This window comes from Ostrea edulis, chromosome 7 (genome assembly GCF_947568905.1).
Source record: "Ostrea edulis chromosome 7, xbOstEdul1.1, whole genome shotgun sequence".
Taxonomy (NCBI): Eukaryota; Metazoa; Mollusca; class Bivalvia; order Ostreida; family Ostreidae; genus Ostrea; species Ostrea edulis.
The window spans coordinates 47877265-47895490 of NC_079170.1; the positions used below are offsets into that span (position 1 = coordinate 47877265).

At 34.0% G+C, this 18226-nt stretch overlaps 1 protein-coding gene across 1 annotated transcript; it reads right to left on the bottom strand.

Annotated features, from left to right (window-relative positions):
- Positions 1-3698: 3698 nt before the first annotated feature.
- Positions 3699-9823, bottom strand: LOC130048200 (uncharacterized). Its single transcript, XM_056144597.1, has 4 exons — positions 9675-9823; positions 9420-9484; positions 9198-9332; positions 3699-5119 (listed from the first exon to the last, which is right to left on the bottom strand). Exons 1-4 carry the CDS (start codon positions 9770-9772, stop codon positions 4416-4418), a joined length of 1002 nt encoding a protein of 333 aa, XP_056000572.1. The 5' UTR covers positions 9773-9823; the 3' UTR covers positions 3699-4415.
- Between the last annotated feature and the right edge of the window lie 8403 nt (positions 9824-18226).

Below are 18226 nucleotides of genomic sequence, written 5' to 3' on the forward strand. Positions count from 1 at the left end.
TGTATTGACAAAATAGATTATTATAACGACTATAGAATTTGCGAAATGCTGACTTTAGATGAGACTGTTAAAACCCTTGCACCCTTTAACTCTTAACTGATTCAATATGCAAGATAATTTCCTGCATATGAACAGTTTTTAATCGAGACAAGCTGCTGAAAATTATTAATGTTAAAGGAGTTTCAACGGTTTCGCTTCAAATCCGCATTTCGCAAAATGTATGGTCATCATAACTACCTAATTACCAATACAACCTGCATTTGGTCAAATGCTGTCTGACATGTTTCATGCCAATTCTTAGGTTGTTAACACATACTGGTTTTGACTAAGGGTTATTATTGATGGGGATTATAAGATTGATTCATTATTTTCATCTTTTCATCAATTATTAAATTAAAAACGTTCTGTAGGCGTCACAGAAATGCATCATGTTCGTTTCGGTTACCTATGGTCGTCATCACGATTTCATTAACCAATACAACCAGTCATTAGGTCAAATCCTGTCTGACGTGTTTCTTACAACTTGTTCTATCGTTATTCATATACTGATTGTGTTTAGAGATTATCATTCATAGGAATTATGTTACTGATCACTTTTTTAACAATGCATACATTTCTAACTTTCTGTAAGCGTTGCTAACACTGTACAATGGTTGTTGCACACAGGAGAATATTTGGTTGTCATTTAATGAGCTGTGTGACTTCACTGTCACAGAGCACCTACTTTTTCTTATGTAGTTCATGCTCAGGATGTCTCCAATTAAAGCCCCGGGTGAACATAAACTCAAAAAAAGGACAAGGGACGTTATTGCCTATATACCGCCGAGAATTTTTTTTTCATTTTTTCTACTTTCATACTATGCTTAATTATTTTTTTTATTTACACAACTAGGATGTTCTTCTAATCCCACTTACATGAAAATGACGTAATATTTTATTATGACGTCATGAATATACGCTAAAGATGAGCTGTTTAGCGGAATCTGTTGATTTGAAATAAATTATGAATAAATTTTAGCAAAAACAAATGCTTTTACATGCAACAACCACATTTATATTTTGCATGTTTAATTATCCATTGATATTCTTCTTTCATTATCAATATGGTGTCGGTTGTTGGTTGCAAACAATATGAATTTTAAAAAAGAATGAATGCAGAAATGTGTGACTTTCGATACGCAAAGTCAACATTTTGCATGTTATAGAACTGAAAAAAAAACTTTTACATGCAACAACCAGATTTATATTTTGCATGTTTAATTATCCATTAATATTCTTCTTTCATTATTAATATGGTGTTGGTTGTTGGCTGCAAACAATATGAATTTTGAAAAAGAATTAATGCGGAAATCGGCGGTTTTCGTTACGCAAAGTCAATATTTTGCATGTTATAGAACTGGAGCAAAATGTTCCATCACTTAACCTCATAAACTTTTACTTACTTTGCGATTTAATAAATACATATATGTCCAGTCAAACAATTAATGCTTTCCCTAGTTTGCCATAAAAATCTGCACCTCATAAATGCAGATGATGTCTGCCTTTTGAGTCACGGAGGCGGATCAAAAATCAACCGCATGATGAATGGAAATTATTCTACTTTCGTTTTTTAAAGGTCACGGGAATATCTTTGGACGTCCTGTCTTTTCAAAGAAAGATTATTTAAGAATAAATTGAATTAAAAAACTAAAATCAAATCAAAGACACGCATAGACCTTTAATAATCAAATTTATTTTCTTTTTACAAAAATCGGACCAAAATTTGTTAATTTTAGACAAAAATGGGTACTGATACGTTATATCTCAAGAGCTAGATAGTTGGGATGTCTATTACTTTTTTCGCTAAATTTTAATCTATCTTTAATACAAATATATCAGATATAATGCATAAAACTTATTGCTAATAATATTGACGTGTTTGTGCGGGGTTTTTTTTTTTTCTTACATCAAGTTTAACGTACATGCATGTATGTATATATGATGCATGTTGAAATTAAATATTACTACATTATTAATTAGATATTGATTCCAAAGGTTCTTAAAACAGCAAATCATTATTTATATCTTCCAGTGAGATGTGGTTTCTTTAAAACGTCGAAAACCTGTGATCAATTTGAAACTTTGGCTATTATTGTGGCAGATTTTTTTTCTATATCGCATATGATTGCTTGATTGAATATTGTTTAACGCCCCTCTCGAGAATATTTCACTCACGGAGACCTCACCACAGCCGGTGAAGGGCTTCACAATTTAGGTCTATGCTCGGCGCTTATGGACATGGAGCAGGGAGGGGATCTTTATCGTGCCACACCTGCTGTGACACGGGACCTCAGTTTTTGCGGTGTCATCCGAAGACCGCCCCATTTAGTCGTCTCTTACATATATATAATAGATGCACATTTACAGGTACACATATATAACAAAGGTAATTGGGCAGAATGTACATGTGTATATATACATGTAGAGATATAAATATTCAGACACCGTAGTATCGAGGAGGGGTTGCCCCTCCATTTTGGGGGACGGGAGTGGGGGTGATGTCGACCATTTCCTTGCTATGGGAACATCTTGACCAGCCATATGACACTTCAACTTTTATCAATCTTATAAAATATATAATATATGTGTTGTGATGATGGTTGCTAAAAGTCTATATATGTATTGACGGACTAGGAAAACTGGAGTATAACCGTAAGGTGATAGAGACACTTCTCTCTCTCTCTCTCTCTCTCTCTCTCTCTCTCTCTCTCTCTCTCTCACACACACACACACATCAAGGTGTTCTGGATAGGCCTGGCCCTCACATTGTAAAATGAAAATACATGCATGATATTCATTAAATTCATTTTTAAAAAAGGTATGTTGTAATTACATACATTATCTCTTGTAAACAGACACGTAGCATCATTTATCGGCGGGGGGGGGGGTCGAAAGTTAAGTTGGTAGTTAATTAGCAAATGGAAAAAAAACTTTCTGCCTGATCTTCCAATTCTTAAATTGGGGGGTAGGGATGTATCCTTCGCTACATGGCTTTAATTCATAATTTTAAGCCTATTTTTTCTCATTCAATACTACTATCAAGAATAGGGGGGGGGGGGGTTCACTCAATATATCCTTATTCGCATTTGAAAATAAGTGCCAGGGAAAACAGTTAAATATACCACATTGTCTATACATATACTCAAACATCTTCCCAGAATCCGTTTTAGATTTAGAGTGAATGTCGGTGCATACAATGACATGTCCACAGACTGATGTAATTTTCATTTATCAAAGATGAACACTATATAGAGAGAGAGAGAGAGAGAGAGAGAGAGAGAGAGAGAGAGAGAGAGAGAGAGAGAGAGAGATATTTGCTATATGAAATATACCATCTGAAGTTACATGTATATTACTTGACGTGTTTTACTGTACCCAAGCAAATGATATCCCATTCATGCAACATAAATTTGTATCGTTTAGTACATGTACATTTACCACACTTTATTCAATATATTTTGTAAATACCCACAGCAGACAGACATATTTTATTCGTATGTACTGTAAGATGTATATTGCATACACATGTAAACAGACCTGTTATATAGTCCTTGGTGTACATGGCATAACAAGTAATTTTATCCGACTCAATCGACGTTTTTAATCGAATTGTTTATATTTATGACCCCCCCAAAAAATAAAAAATACAAAGGAATAAAGAAAATTCAAGAGTCATTTTATTTTCCATACTTCATTTGAATAGGACGACATAGAACAGCACCTTCCAAAATATGATTGCGTTTTACTCAACAATTTTTGACAAATACACGCATTATTTTCCTTACTCTAATTAACACAAGATTCTTCCACAAAATGTCTATGACCACGATAAAGTTACATGTAAATGAATAATGAATCTTCCATAGCATGCCAGTTTTCAATAGTATTTGATCTCAATGAATATTTTTATATAAAAAGTTAAAATTGTAACTTTTAGAAAAATCTTCTAGAAGAATCAGGGTACGGTAAATCCTATAAGGTCGATGACGTCGTTCCGAAAAAAGCGACCGTCGGAAGATAGCGTCAGAGTTAACAATGCAACATTCTAACGTTATTTTCTCAATATCAGCAACAAGTAAATGATACATGTTATATATGAATGAAACGAGAAAATGATCATCTTTCTACCTGCAAAATATGATTGGTTTTTGAAGCGCGGCCAATTTTGGCCAATAACGTCCCTTGTTCTTAAGCAAATTAATCTTTTACAATAGATAATGTTTTCTTATTCAATAAACGATGTGGTCCATACTTTGAGGATTTGATGATCCAGTACATGCACACATTATATTTTTCAATTGATAAAGATATAATGTATAAATACATAAAAAGGTTTCTTTAACGTTATATAGACATGCTTCCATTATAGTGTAACGTTAAAGATAAGTTGATTCAGTCTTGTCATTTACATAGATATTATCAGAACATTCATCTTCATCATCCACATCTGAACAATTCAGTGTGATTGATTTCATGTAGTTTTGCAGGTCAAAAGATAGCCACTGAGTCTTCCCTTTGCAATTTTGAACGATGTCCACAAATGAATGTCCATAAAGAGTTTCATTGTTTACTGTCTCTCTTTTATCTTTTGAAGTCCCGTCCATTTCAAAGTTGATGCTTCTTTTAGATGCCATTTCCCGTTTTCCATCGTCTTTGACTTTATCCTTACATATATATCTCTCTTTACACGCAGTACTATAAACATCTTTTTCATATCTGTCTTCTCCCATCTCACTTAAAGGTGTATGACCGTTCCCGATGTATTCTTTTGAACCTGTATTATCATTATCCTTGGGGAAACCTTCGATAACGATGACCTCATTAATTTCTGTGTAAATGTCGTTTACTTCATGAATTCTGCACGATACATCATTCATCGAGTGAAGCCCTAAACATTTGCGATATTTCCATACTTCCCGTATGATCATTAGTATTAAAACCAGACTTATCAGAGTCCCGAATGGTTTTATTATTGTTATAGGATGCATATCTAATTCAGAAGAAGTATCGTTACCAAATCCCTTTTGCGTTGTATTTTCTTCGACTTTCACTGTGAACGCTGAGGACGTGAAACTTGCCTCTAAAACAGATTCCAATAACTTTAAAGTGTGGATATAAAACAAAACAATACTTTAATAGTCGATATTATGCAGTACTCTGGATTAGCTGTAATAATATAGCCCTCTCTCATTTTTGGGGGTGACATGCTTCTATCAAGTGTTTCTTTCGGTTCGAATATGGCGCATAAAGTTAATTTTTAAGAAATTTGAAAAAAAAAAAGCGATCCTCCAATTACATTATACCTAGGTGGATGAAATATTCATTCACATTCACAGACTAATATTTGATATTCCACAGCATAATTTGCAAGATGTTTCCAATATCTGTATCTTCAATCAGGTTGAGAATTATGACTTATCGCATAACCTAGATATTTTATATGAGGTATAACTGTTTAGAATACCATCCCTGTTGCATTAAAATATCCGCAAAGCGAATGAATGAAAAGGTGGGGATAACGAACAGTGATCAATCTCACATTTCCTATAAAGAATACGGAATTGATATTAAGGCAAACACGGACCTTGGACACACCAGAGGTGGGACGAGATGGCTAGAAGTAAGTATTGCATGTTGAATGATGAAAGGATTCCTCCATTTAGCGTCCGAAATCGAGATCCGATAATTTACGTAAAAAATATTTGCTATATCATCTTACCTTATCCTTTCCTTTAACATCTTATCTTCAATTTTAGTTTAAATTCCACACCATGATTAAGCAGTCGTCTGATTAATATACATATGTAGCAGAATAGTTTACTTACATCGACTTTAGGTCAAATCCCTGTTTTACAAGCCACACAACATATGACTTCATTGTTTCATTTTTTCGTAGATTTTCTCACTAAAATGGGTTAACATAATAATTCACATCCATGGCAGGTGAAGATAACTACAGAACAGTGATCAATCTCATAACTCCTATACGCAATACAAATTAGAGAGTTGAGCAAATACGAACAGGATATACCAGAGGTATATCCTCTTGGATATACCAGAGGTGGGATTAAATGCATAGAAGGAGTAAGCATCCGATTTCGTCGAGTCACCTGACAGAAATTGAAACAATGGGATTATTTGTTGATAAACCATGACAAAATCGTGGGTGTCTATCTCCATTGTGTAAGTATACTTTGTTTACGAATTTCAATCTGTCTTTGATCTCATGAATGATAAAGCAATCAAACCGTAAATTTCGACTTCCACTGAGTACATATATTCAACATCGTGGTTAGTGTCTTCGAGATATCGCAAGTTCAATATATTTGTATAGGGTACAGGTATATGAGAAGACTACACCGATCTTCATTTGAAATCAAATTATGATGTATCTATAATACACATGTAGAGCATACCTCTTCTATAAATCTTTTTTTTTTTCGGAATAATCCAAATTTGCAAACTTAAATACTAGAAAATATTTTCACAAACACATGATCTTGTTATACATATTATCAATTTTAATTAAAGACAGGCTACTGACATATAAGTTGATGTTCCAGGGATTTTAACAGCTTTGTTTCAAGTCAGCATTCCGCACCTTGTATGTTCATTAAGGTGATAGTTATGCAAATACAACCTGTGATCAAGTCAAATGCTGTTTCATACTAATGTTAAGCAGTTGTTCACATACATTTTGTCTACGTATTTCTCTGTTTACCTATCAAGATAGAGGACCCAATGCTTGTGTGCCTAGTCATCAGGGGATACTTACTCTTCTTAAATACCTAATTCTAGCTCCGATATATCCAGGGGTATGGGATTTCCCTGCTCCAAATCTATATTTTTGATAGAAATTATGCGATTTATATCTGTTCGTCGTCTTTATTTTTCATGTAAATGTATCTAGCAAAAATATTTGAATCACCGTTAATCTGGTTAATTTTGCATTTTTTAAATTTATTTAGATTCACAAATATATTTCCCTAGAAAGAAATATACACGATGCTTCTGCATAATTTATCACTAGTGCGTAACTAAATAGATAGTTTATCGATGATCAGTTTTTAACACAATTTTAGAGCATCAAAATGTCAATTTTAAAATATGTTACCGAAGGGAGTGGCCTGTGTATTTAGATAATGTAGTGAGAAATTATTGAATGAGGAGTTTCCAACGTCTGTGCAATTCACCTAGTCCTAAATAAGGACGAAATTGAACTATTTCAACAGAAAGGATGAAAGCCAAAGTAGTCAGATATGCATCTGAAAACGGGATACCGAAAGCATTACAAATCATTGAATTTAACGTGGCAAAGTCTACTGTTCGTCAATATTTAAATAATTTAGTTTCCAATGCATTCACGCCGTGTGAGGGCCGTTGTCAGCACTACAGGCTACGTTTAACAGTTATGTGATGTCCCCCGAGCTGACGATACAGAATTATCATTATTTGAATGAGAAGGCGGATAGTTTACTATGAGTCGATTGATTGATTGTATCTTGCTTAACGTCTCACTCAAGGATTTTTCATTCATATGGAGAGGTCACCAAGACTGGTGAAGGGCTTCAAATTTAGGCCTATGCTCGGCGCTTACGGCCATTGAACAGTGAGGGTTCTTTAGCGTGCTACACCTACTGTGACACGGGTAATCTCTTTTTAAGGTCATCTCCGAGGACCCGTGACATTCGCACCTGATGTCGAGCATTTGGCAATGGAACTGTCACTACCTGTTTTAACGACTTGGGTATGTCGCGGCCGGGATTCGAACCCTGGCCTTCCGCATGCGGGGCGAACGCTCTAACCTCTCGGCCACGGTGGCGGTCACTACGAGTCGAGCATCCAATCAATATGACTATATCAGTATAGTAACATCATACTTCAAGTCTTTATATGATAACAAGTTATTCAAGAAAATGTTGGTGTAATGAGCAACCTTATCAGTGAGCAATCTAACCCCTTCACCTCACCATTTTCCGGCTTAGGGAAATTTTTGCGTCGATTTATGTTTGCAAGTTTAAGCAAAAAGCCTAGAGATTTATTTCAGTGTTACTTAATTTTGCGAATATATGCTTGTACTCAAAATAAACCGGCGCAAAAATTTCCAAATATACTCTATCTCTTGAAATGGGAAAAATACCTTGCACATATTCCATTCTCATATGTAGATTTTGTAGGTCATGTACAATGTATATATTTCAATTCAAAGACTTCCAATAAATCATTTTAACGATAACTTGTAAATCAAGCTTTAAACAAAACTTTAATCTGCCAAAAAATTAAGATGTATTTCATTTCTATCGGTCCTAAGCCCGAAAAAGGTGAAGAGGTTTTTGATTGCTTACTGATTAGTAAGATGGGAGTTATGAGATTGCTCACTCTTCGTTATCTTCATCTTTCATAAGATGTCTCATAACACGTTAACATCTTGTTAAATAGGTTGTTAAAGCATCTCATAGACAGGGAATGCTTACTCTTCCTAAGCACCTGATCCCACCTCTGGTATATCAGGTCCTTGTTTGCCCAACTCTCTATTTTGTATTGCTTATAAGAGTTATGATATTGATCACTGTTTGTTATCTTCACCTTTCGTGGTGTTACTATGCTGATGTATTCATATTGATTAGATGTTCGATGGTAGACTTCTCCTTCAAATAATGTAATGAATTACAGAGCTTTAATGGCGGGAAGGGATTTCGCACTGAAGTATACGTTTCTAACTTACATTTTCGATAATGCGTATATAATCAGGATCTCTTTTAACAACAACTAAGAGCTTTTAACTAAGACATGACGGTGATCGGATTTAAAAGGGTGAAATTGAGAATTAAAAAGGGGCCAAATAGGACAGTTTAGGTAAATTAATCTGTATAAACTGTTACTATTGGGTCTAGGGAAGTTGAAGAGTCTTTGTGATTGAAGAAAATAAATACGGTGATAATATTGTCCATTCTTTTCATTTTCCTGACGGTGGAATGGCTTTGAATTCCTAATATAGTTTGCTACCTTTAAATTTATAAACCTCAGAACCAGAGAAAGCATAATGTCAAACCGTGTCTTTGAACACGTGAAAATCGGAAATACCGTCCCCACATCGATGATCCAACATTATTTAACATCATCATGACTATACCAAAAGAATGTAATGAAACCTATACCTGTGCTGTTTGGACAACCATACACATAATCACAGTCTAGAGCTGAACAGTCACAAGTTAAACTGCATAGGAATCCGTAGGCGAGCCCGTAACATCTGCTTTTACAATTTACTCCAAAATAGCATGGGCGACAATCTATCAGATAAATGGCATATATTTACGCAAGGCAACCTAAATGGATTCATTTTCTTTATCATCAATGCACAACTACTTGAAACTTACTTTCACAAACGCCGTTCACTTCAACATAGTTATAACAGCATCGTATGCCTCCATCAGTATCAGATCTAAAAGGAAAAAGTCGTGAGATATGCAAGTTATTAACGTTCATCATCATAGGTAATATACTTTGATATTTTTAACAGAGTAATACAAGTGACTTACTTCTCAACACAGGAATTCACAGTTTTAATCTTAGACATGAATAATGAGGAAATATGATTTGATATTTCTAACAGAGTAATACAAATAACTTACCTTAAAACACAGGAATTCACACTTTTAATCCTAGACATGATTACTGCAATTCTCCCATAAATTGATAAATACTTAAATAAACAAAGCCACAACTTCATTGTGGTTCCGAAGGATAGCTTTACTGTGTTCTAATGAATTGGTTTTTTCCCCTAGCTATTGCACATTTCAAGGAAGTGATAAATCACGTCCTGCTTTCGAAATATTACTAGTTTTCTAAACTTGTAGATTTAGTTCAAATTTAGTTGTTGGCTTCAAGAGCAAATTGAGGAAGGTTGTTATGGCATCTCTTATATCATGACTCCAATGTATATAAAAACTTAAAGATGTGCAACACAAATGTAAAATTCAAGCATATTTAAATTATGTCCGAGGCATAATCATTCTCTCATCAGAGGGCGTATTACGCAAGCTTCATTTACACCTCAGTCAAGCTTTGAATCACATGACAATGCAATCACATGATATAAACAGTCATTCTCGTTTCCATTTCCTCTAAAAGTTCTGAAAACAGGTGATACATCAGGAGTTTTTCATAGCCCACTGGAACTTTTCAAAGTACATATTTACCATTTAGCTGTTTGTCTCTTGTTTTACAAGTTTTAATCTTATTCTTTACAGCCTTTCTTATTTTTGATTCCATGTTTACATTAAATCTTAACCACATGAATGTCCTACATTCATACGCATTATACGAAGTATTTCTAAATTTAGGATCAGAAAAGGGCGATTTTCAAAACATTATAGTAAGCATCAATTTAATTGCACCAAAAGCATCATATGACTAAGAATTTAGTCTAAAGCATAAATTTTGGATATTAGAAACTTTTATAAGGTTTCTGTAAATTGAACGTTGACACAGGTATAGTGCGAACAGCGCACGGAATTCTGGGTAGAGAATGAGGTATGATATCTACAATGATTATCATTCAATTATCAGTTTATACAAACGATTTTAAAGGGGACTACGTACTTTCAGATAGAAATGAGCAAAACCTGAAATTGGGATAGCACCTGCGGCTTATGAAAGGTGAAGATAACGAACAGTGATCAATCTCAAAACTCCTATAAGTAATGCAAAATATATAGTTGGGCAAACACGGAGCCCTGGACACACCAGAGGTGGATTAGGTGCCTAGGAGGAGTAAGCATATCCTATACATGTATTCATGAAATGAATCAATATCCTCTAATACAGAATTACCTCAAGAAGAAATACAACGGTTACAACAAATGCAAGGATTATTTTTCTCATGAAGAGCTAATAGTGGCTCAATGATCAATTTGCAACCACTATCACATTATCACATGAATTTCGGATTTCAAACATTTCGGTTGAGCATCACTGAAGAGACATTATTTGTCGAAATGCGCATCTGGTGCATCAAAATTGGTACCATATAAGTTTTACATTATGACCCCTGGGTCGAGGCCTCTGCTGGTGAACTGTTAGTCCCCGAGGGTCTCTACAGCCCAGTAGCTAAGTACTTCGTTACCAGCTTGAAAATACGGATGTATATTTAATTCCTGTTATAAAACTTAGAAATTCATTTCAAAATTAAGGATTACCTCCCTCATGCATAGCTCTTATCCTTGGACGAATTTGGCTCCACTTTTTTTTTTGGCACGCTGTTTTTGGCTATATTTAGCTTCAAAACTTCATAGTTATTTCGGATTTCAAACATTTCGGTTGAGCATCACTGAAGAGACATTATTTGTCGAAATGCGCATCTGGTGCATCAAAATTGGTACCGTATAAGTTTTACATGTATGTGAATGATTTTTAAGAAAAAAGAGATTATAAGATTTTCATTCAACTTTAAATCCTATTGTGAAATTCCCGATGATAGTTTCGACTTAAGAATTTTCAAGAAATCCATGCTTGTTGCATTGCACTGGATACATGTTCTACGTGTGCTAAATACGACGAGCTGAATCAGATTAGCTTTCTCACAACATGACACGTAACAGAAAATGACATTGCCACCAATGACTGATACTGTATTTCCACTTATCAAAGAGCTATATCTATATCTTATGTACTTCCATAAAATACTTAACCACATCAATCACACGACAGTTCCTTCACAACGTTTGTGTGACACTAAGATATCCAAACCTACTCCAAATTTTATAAACTTCAGCGTCCTTATAGAAACTGAAGTCGTCGACTCAATGCTCAAGAAGAAAACACATCGTTTCCCCGTATGAACCACTTGTCAAATAAGCATATGAATGAATACCACAAATAAACACTAATTCTGAAACTATTATGAACAAATTATTGGATCCACATTTTGATTGATGTAAGTAGATCTATAACTGCCAATGAGAAATCCAACACACTGTTGAAAGACCTGATCACCAAAGACCATGACGATATTCTCAATGATGAACTCTAGCATATTTCTTCAACTTAAGAGTGCTTGTGCGTGGAATCATAATAATTTCTGTTATATTTAGTTTTCCTTATAAAAATTAATCAGTATTGAACTGATATAAATATGCTGAGATTATACATAGACCGTCATCAATGGGAAAATGCACCTAATTGGATACGTAGGGTGGTGATGATTGAATACCTTTGAAGAAGTGGAGATCCTGAAAACAAAACTACATTACTTTATATTTCCCATGTGTGCAAAAGTTTAAATCATTTCATAAACTTGTTAACATATTTAAACAAGGTTTAATTCCCATGCAATATCAGAAATACGTAGATTCACTTTTTTCATTTACATAAAAATCAGCAGCATAAAGGATATCAAAACTGTCACTCATATCCTTCAATCCAAAACAGTTCACAATGCTTGTGTTGCTTTGTAAGTCAAAATCCGATTCCTGTTTGTTCTTCTCTTTGATATTTTGAACACTGTTTACATTAACCTGTCTGGTTTTATCCTTTGAAAGAATTTTCTCTTTACACACAGTGATATAAACGTATTCCTCGCCTCCGGTTTCCCCTATCTCAGTGAAAGGTGGATGTTCATTACTATTACATTCTTTTGAACCTGTAATCTCGTTATCTTCGGATAAAACTACATTAGCCATGAACTCATTAATTTCTGCGTAAGTGTCGTCTACTTCATATGTTCTACACGACACTTTATTTGCATTCCTAAGACCTGAAAATGTCTTGTACATGCATAATTCTCCTATGATTATTAGTATTATCACCAAGGATATTAGTGTCCCGGATGGTATTACTATTGATGTAAAAATAACATTTTTTTAAAATAACACCTTTGATTTCATATGTAACGATATATTGGTTTACTTTCCACGTGCTTGAAGTTATGAGTATTGACACCATGTGTAAAATGACAACATCATCTACCCCCGACTAAAAAAAAAGTTAAAAAAGATCCTAGTTAATAATTGTCAAGAATTTTAAGATACTGCGGTTTTAATTAAAATGATACTGCTTGCCAACGTATTAGAATAAATCCAATATATAATGGGTGTCCCCACTATATCTTTATAGTAGAGAGTGGGAGGATTATAAGGTTGAGGTTAAGACTATATGCCCCATGTAGTAAATGACAAATTCTCTCTCTCTCTCTCTCTCTCTCTCTCTCTCTCTCTCTCTCTCTCTCTCTCTCTCTCTCTCATAAATCTACTTTTGAGAAGTCGAAATTGTTAGCAAGGATTTTAAAATCCGGTAGCGCCCCCCCCCCTTACAAAAAAAAATCACAAATTAAATCAGTATCGCTAAATTGGCTGTTTTCCTCGATACGTTGTAGGTTGGTGCACCTTCTCCAGTGTAACCGTTAGAAACGAATTAATTTTAATTACATTGGCTAATGCATGTTACATTCTATACAGTCCTCTAATGTTTAAAAAAGAATATTATCAGCTACAATGAAACTCAAAATGTTTGCGAACGAAACGTGTCATTCTATGATCAGATAGATATTTACGTAAAATGTTCCACCCTTTCTGTGACCGGGATCTCCGTGTCTGTCAATGTCGCTGTAATATTGATCTTTTATGACGGAATTTCTCTTAGATTTGGCACAGGAACAGGATCAAACATGAATGTCTGAATCTTGAATACTAGTTATATGGATGTCATCGATATCGGTACATTGACTATCCATTCTGTATAATTCATGACTAGAATATATTCACACACACATACAAGTAGGCTATAGCTGCCGCAGCAATTGACACGTATTACGTCATGATGAATCACGTGACTAGATAGCTCATTAGTGACGATTTATGAAGCGGAAGATTTAAATATATGCAGATAAAAAGCGTTTTTGTATCAATTATTGGGAATAATGAAACAGTATAACAACAGAAACATGCTTTATTAAGGTTACTCCCTCTGATTTTATTGTCTTGTGTAAAATGTCATATCTAAAACATTACTTTTCATCAAACATATCAATAATGAAATTTGACACTGAGATCCGCTCCCAATATATTTAAGTTTACAGTGAATTGGATCTCAACACTAGTGAAAATAATATGAAATTGAATTATACACATAGATTGTCAAAGATTTCAAGATTATGGTCAAAAAAGCAACAGTTGCAAATCACATTAACAATCAGTGCATAGAATGGATTTTAACTAGCATAGCATGTTTAAAGAGTAAACTGAAGCATAAACAATTTTGGTTAAAATCGATTTTAAATCAAAATATAATCAGGTATGTAATATGACATAGATTACCGAAAAATTTGTGAATTTCAATGATTTTTGTTTTATAATTGCTGTGTACTACTTGCACTCAATTGATAACTAGGACTTGTGTTGTTCTAGACCCCGATGTTTACTTTTTTTTGTATAGTACTTGCGTTCAAATACCTAGATTGTTCTAGAGCTCGATATCTTCTTCTTTAGTAGAAAAAATGACGAAATGATTGCATCATTGTGTTTCAAGATTGTACTAGAAATTAATTCTGACTATAAATACACTGTGAATTCGTATGATAAAAAGCTCGATTAGACAAGTTCTTTAGATTATTTTTATAACTGGGAACTAAAATTTTGAAATTAACTATTTTGTGTGTGTAGATTCACTTCGGCACGGATTTTTCATATTCATTGTTCAACAACTGTAAGTTATTATTTTGCCATTGTTACAATTTTCTTTCAATTATACCATGTAAATAAATATTATTAATTGTTTAATTTACACTTTGTTAGTACTTTTTGTGCGCAATCAAGTGTGTGTTCTGACCAAAAACAATGTCATTTTACTGTGAAGATTACTAATATATTTTGTTAGTATCTTTGATTTTAAGTTTTAAATGACTTACTCAGTATTGGTATCTTAGATATTTTGCTCTTCATTTCATTTATATCACACAACAATTTGATGAATTTCATAACTTAGCGTTTGTTGATTTGTTTCCTTTAAATATTCACCTATAGTTTCACCACATCCATAAATGTGATTACAGTTTGAACAATTGTCACAGTTCAGAATGCATGCAAGGTGAATATAACTAACAGTGATCAATCTCATAACTCCTACAAGCAATACAAACTAGAGAGTTGGGCAAACACGGACCCCTGGACACGCCAAAGGTGGGATCAGGTGCCTAGGAGGAGTAAACATCCCCTGTTGACCGGTCACACCTGCCGTGAGCCCCATGTCCTGATCAGGTAAACGGAGTTATCCGCAGTCAAAATCAGTGTGCCAAGAACGGCTTAACAATCGGTATGAAACACGTCAGACAGCATTTGACCCAATGCGGGGTCGTATTGACGAACTAGATCGTTATAACGACCATATAATTTGCGAAATGCTGACTTCAATCGAGACTGTTTAAATCCCTGTACTATCAATTTGTTTGTCAGTAGCTTACCTCGATATAAAAACCGGCTATACCCAGAACAAGCTCTTGCATATCGAATTAGTTGAGATATATAAACACCATATGCAGGTGATAATGGAATATTGCTACATAAATGTGGGAAGTTGACGATGGAGAAGCTGAAATCATCCCGTTTGTCATACAGTTGAGTTGTCAGTTTGCCGTTAATGTCGACTTTCAATCAAATATCTAAGTATGAAGCAGAAGTGGACAACTCTGTGGTGTCCTTTATTTCGAGCTCACAGGGATATATCAAATCGACATATGAATGAAAGCTATCATTGTTAATAGACAAAACGTCATCGATATATCTAAAAGTCGAATTGAAGGTCACAGCGAGATATTTTTTCTTCTCACGTAGAAGTTTTTGAATAAATTCTGCTTCATATGAATATAAAAACAGGTCAGCTAACAAAGGAACACAATTCGTGCCCATGGGAATTCCAACAGACTGTTGGAAGACCTGATCACCAAAGACCACGAAGATATTGTCAATGAGGAACTCATTCCATATTGTGGTGTCGGACATCGTCCGGAACAATTACCTCCGTAATACCCAGGGGGACACTCTACAATTCACATATACTAAACATGAATGACATAATCTTTTTTTTAAATTAGACACTGTCTTACGTATCTATATGCAAATGAATAAAAATATACAGAATAATTACACCACCAATGAACATTCACGGAAATATTCAATATCTAGCCACATCATGCTATGAGCTATTTTACTCCACAAAATTAAGCTGTATAGAAGTTATGAAATTGATGACTGTTCGATATCTTCACATTTCATAAAACACATTTATGCAATATGAAACAAAGCAAATTACCTCTACACTCGTTCCCAACATGGTAGTAGTTTACACAGCATTCTGGCGAACCGTTTACATTGATTCTGAAATAGTATCATCTCACTGAACTAGGCCACAAAAATTATTTAAAGCAATTCTACATTCATCTGACCACATAAGAGTTGGCAAAATCATTGATTTATCTAGATTCATGTATGATATATATATACATATTTCGAAAGTCTACATTATATATGAATACTCAATCATAGCTTTCAAAACATTGAATCCAAGGGCAATAACTGTGTTCATTGATTTTTTTATCAAGTGGATTGTGCGATTGATTTCCTTAATTTTTCAGACATTTTGTATATTTTTCGAAAACGTTTCATCAAATCGTTATTAATACTACAATGTATAATATCGTTATAACCATTTTTGTGACATTCAAGTAAATTGCAATTTTCTGACGTTGATACATGATTCTGTTTATTTATATCTTGCATCTTAAAAAGCACAATGACCTACATAATGTATTTGATGGTTTTAACGCTATTAAATAAATACACTTTCTGTACTTTTATCGGATAATAAAGCGAACATGAAGTTACCTTAAATACATAGATGTGCACTGCTACACATTTCTTACCCCTTTCAACAAATTCGGTCACCAGTCGCCTCTATCAAAAGAAATGTGTTACACCAAACATACGTAGAAATATGATTAATCATACTCGTTGTTTATAATATTTTATAAATTTCATTAGGTTTTTGAGTATTTGAGATTAACTCGTATTGATGAGGGAAAGGTAATTTATATATGCAGTGCCTATATATGTACCACGTTAAAGTTAATCCATTTACGTCTTCTTGTTCTTCGTCTTTTTTCAACTATAGTCCAACTGGACATGTCATTACAGGTGATGTTGATATAGTTGAAAATGAGGGTCTGAACTCGCTTATTCTAAAAGATCCTAAACTCAACGAACATTAATATTTCATTTTAGTAAGAGAACTTCATCTCTTATATGAAATATGTTGATGATTATGCCAGATGATGCGGTAAATATGAAAAAGAACTTTATACTATCTTTGAAAGGATTAATATTATAACAGAAATATTAAAATTTCATATTAGATACATTAAAACAAAAATATGCACCACCTATCCTTCTGTGTTTACTAAACCAGAAGTGATGATAGATAGGGTGCATGAGGAATATGGTTTGGTTCCAGTGGACAAAGCCTGCAACAACATTGTCTTTGTTTGTAAGGCTCATTATTCCAACTGTATTTTAAACGAACTAATAGTACTTTTACTCCAACTGCCCTTTAAAAGATGGAATCCTTTAATACCATGCTTCAATTTTAGACACATTTAATACCCCAGTCAATGGGATGGGTGATTATGTGTTACCGTACCTATACTGGATTCCTTAACTTCACCCAAACAAAAATTACGAAAAGATACATTGCTGGATCCAGTAAAAGCCCAATCTTTCCTCCTCACGAAACTATTAACTACTGTCAAGGATAAAATACAGACGCATTGTGCCACAATATATGACAGAAGTGGTGTAAATTAGATGTAGATTCTATATTCTAAAGAACATTTAGTAAATTTGAAAACACAAAACGTTTCTGAAATCAACAACATTAAAATCGATTACTTTTCAACGCTTTATACGAAGCTTCTTCAACAAACATGGAATTCATATCTAGTGATCAGTCATCCACAAATTACTTTGTTAAAGGTCACTCTGATTTCACGCACAAATACTCTGAAGTTAAAACAAAAACATAAGCTGGCCTTCCTCACTGACTCTTCGTAGTCTTTGGTGATCTGGTTTTTCAACAGTTTGTTGAAATTACCAATGTTACGAATTGTTCATTTCATTCTTATCAAGCAGAATTTATTCAA

Coding starts and splice junctions, on each gene's coding strand:
- LOC130048200 (XM_056144597.1), bottom strand. CDS start 9,772: ATGAAGTTGTGGCTTTGTTTATTTAAGTATTTATCAATTTATGGGAGA. Junction 9,485..9,674: donor GTGAATTCCTGTGTTTTAAG/GTAAGTTATTTG, acceptor TTTTCCTTTTAG/ATCTGATACTGATGGAGGCA. Junction 5,120..9,197: donor TGGTTGTCCAAACAGCACAG/GTATAGGTTTCA, acceptor AATCTGTTTTAG/AGGCAAGTTTCACGTCCTCA.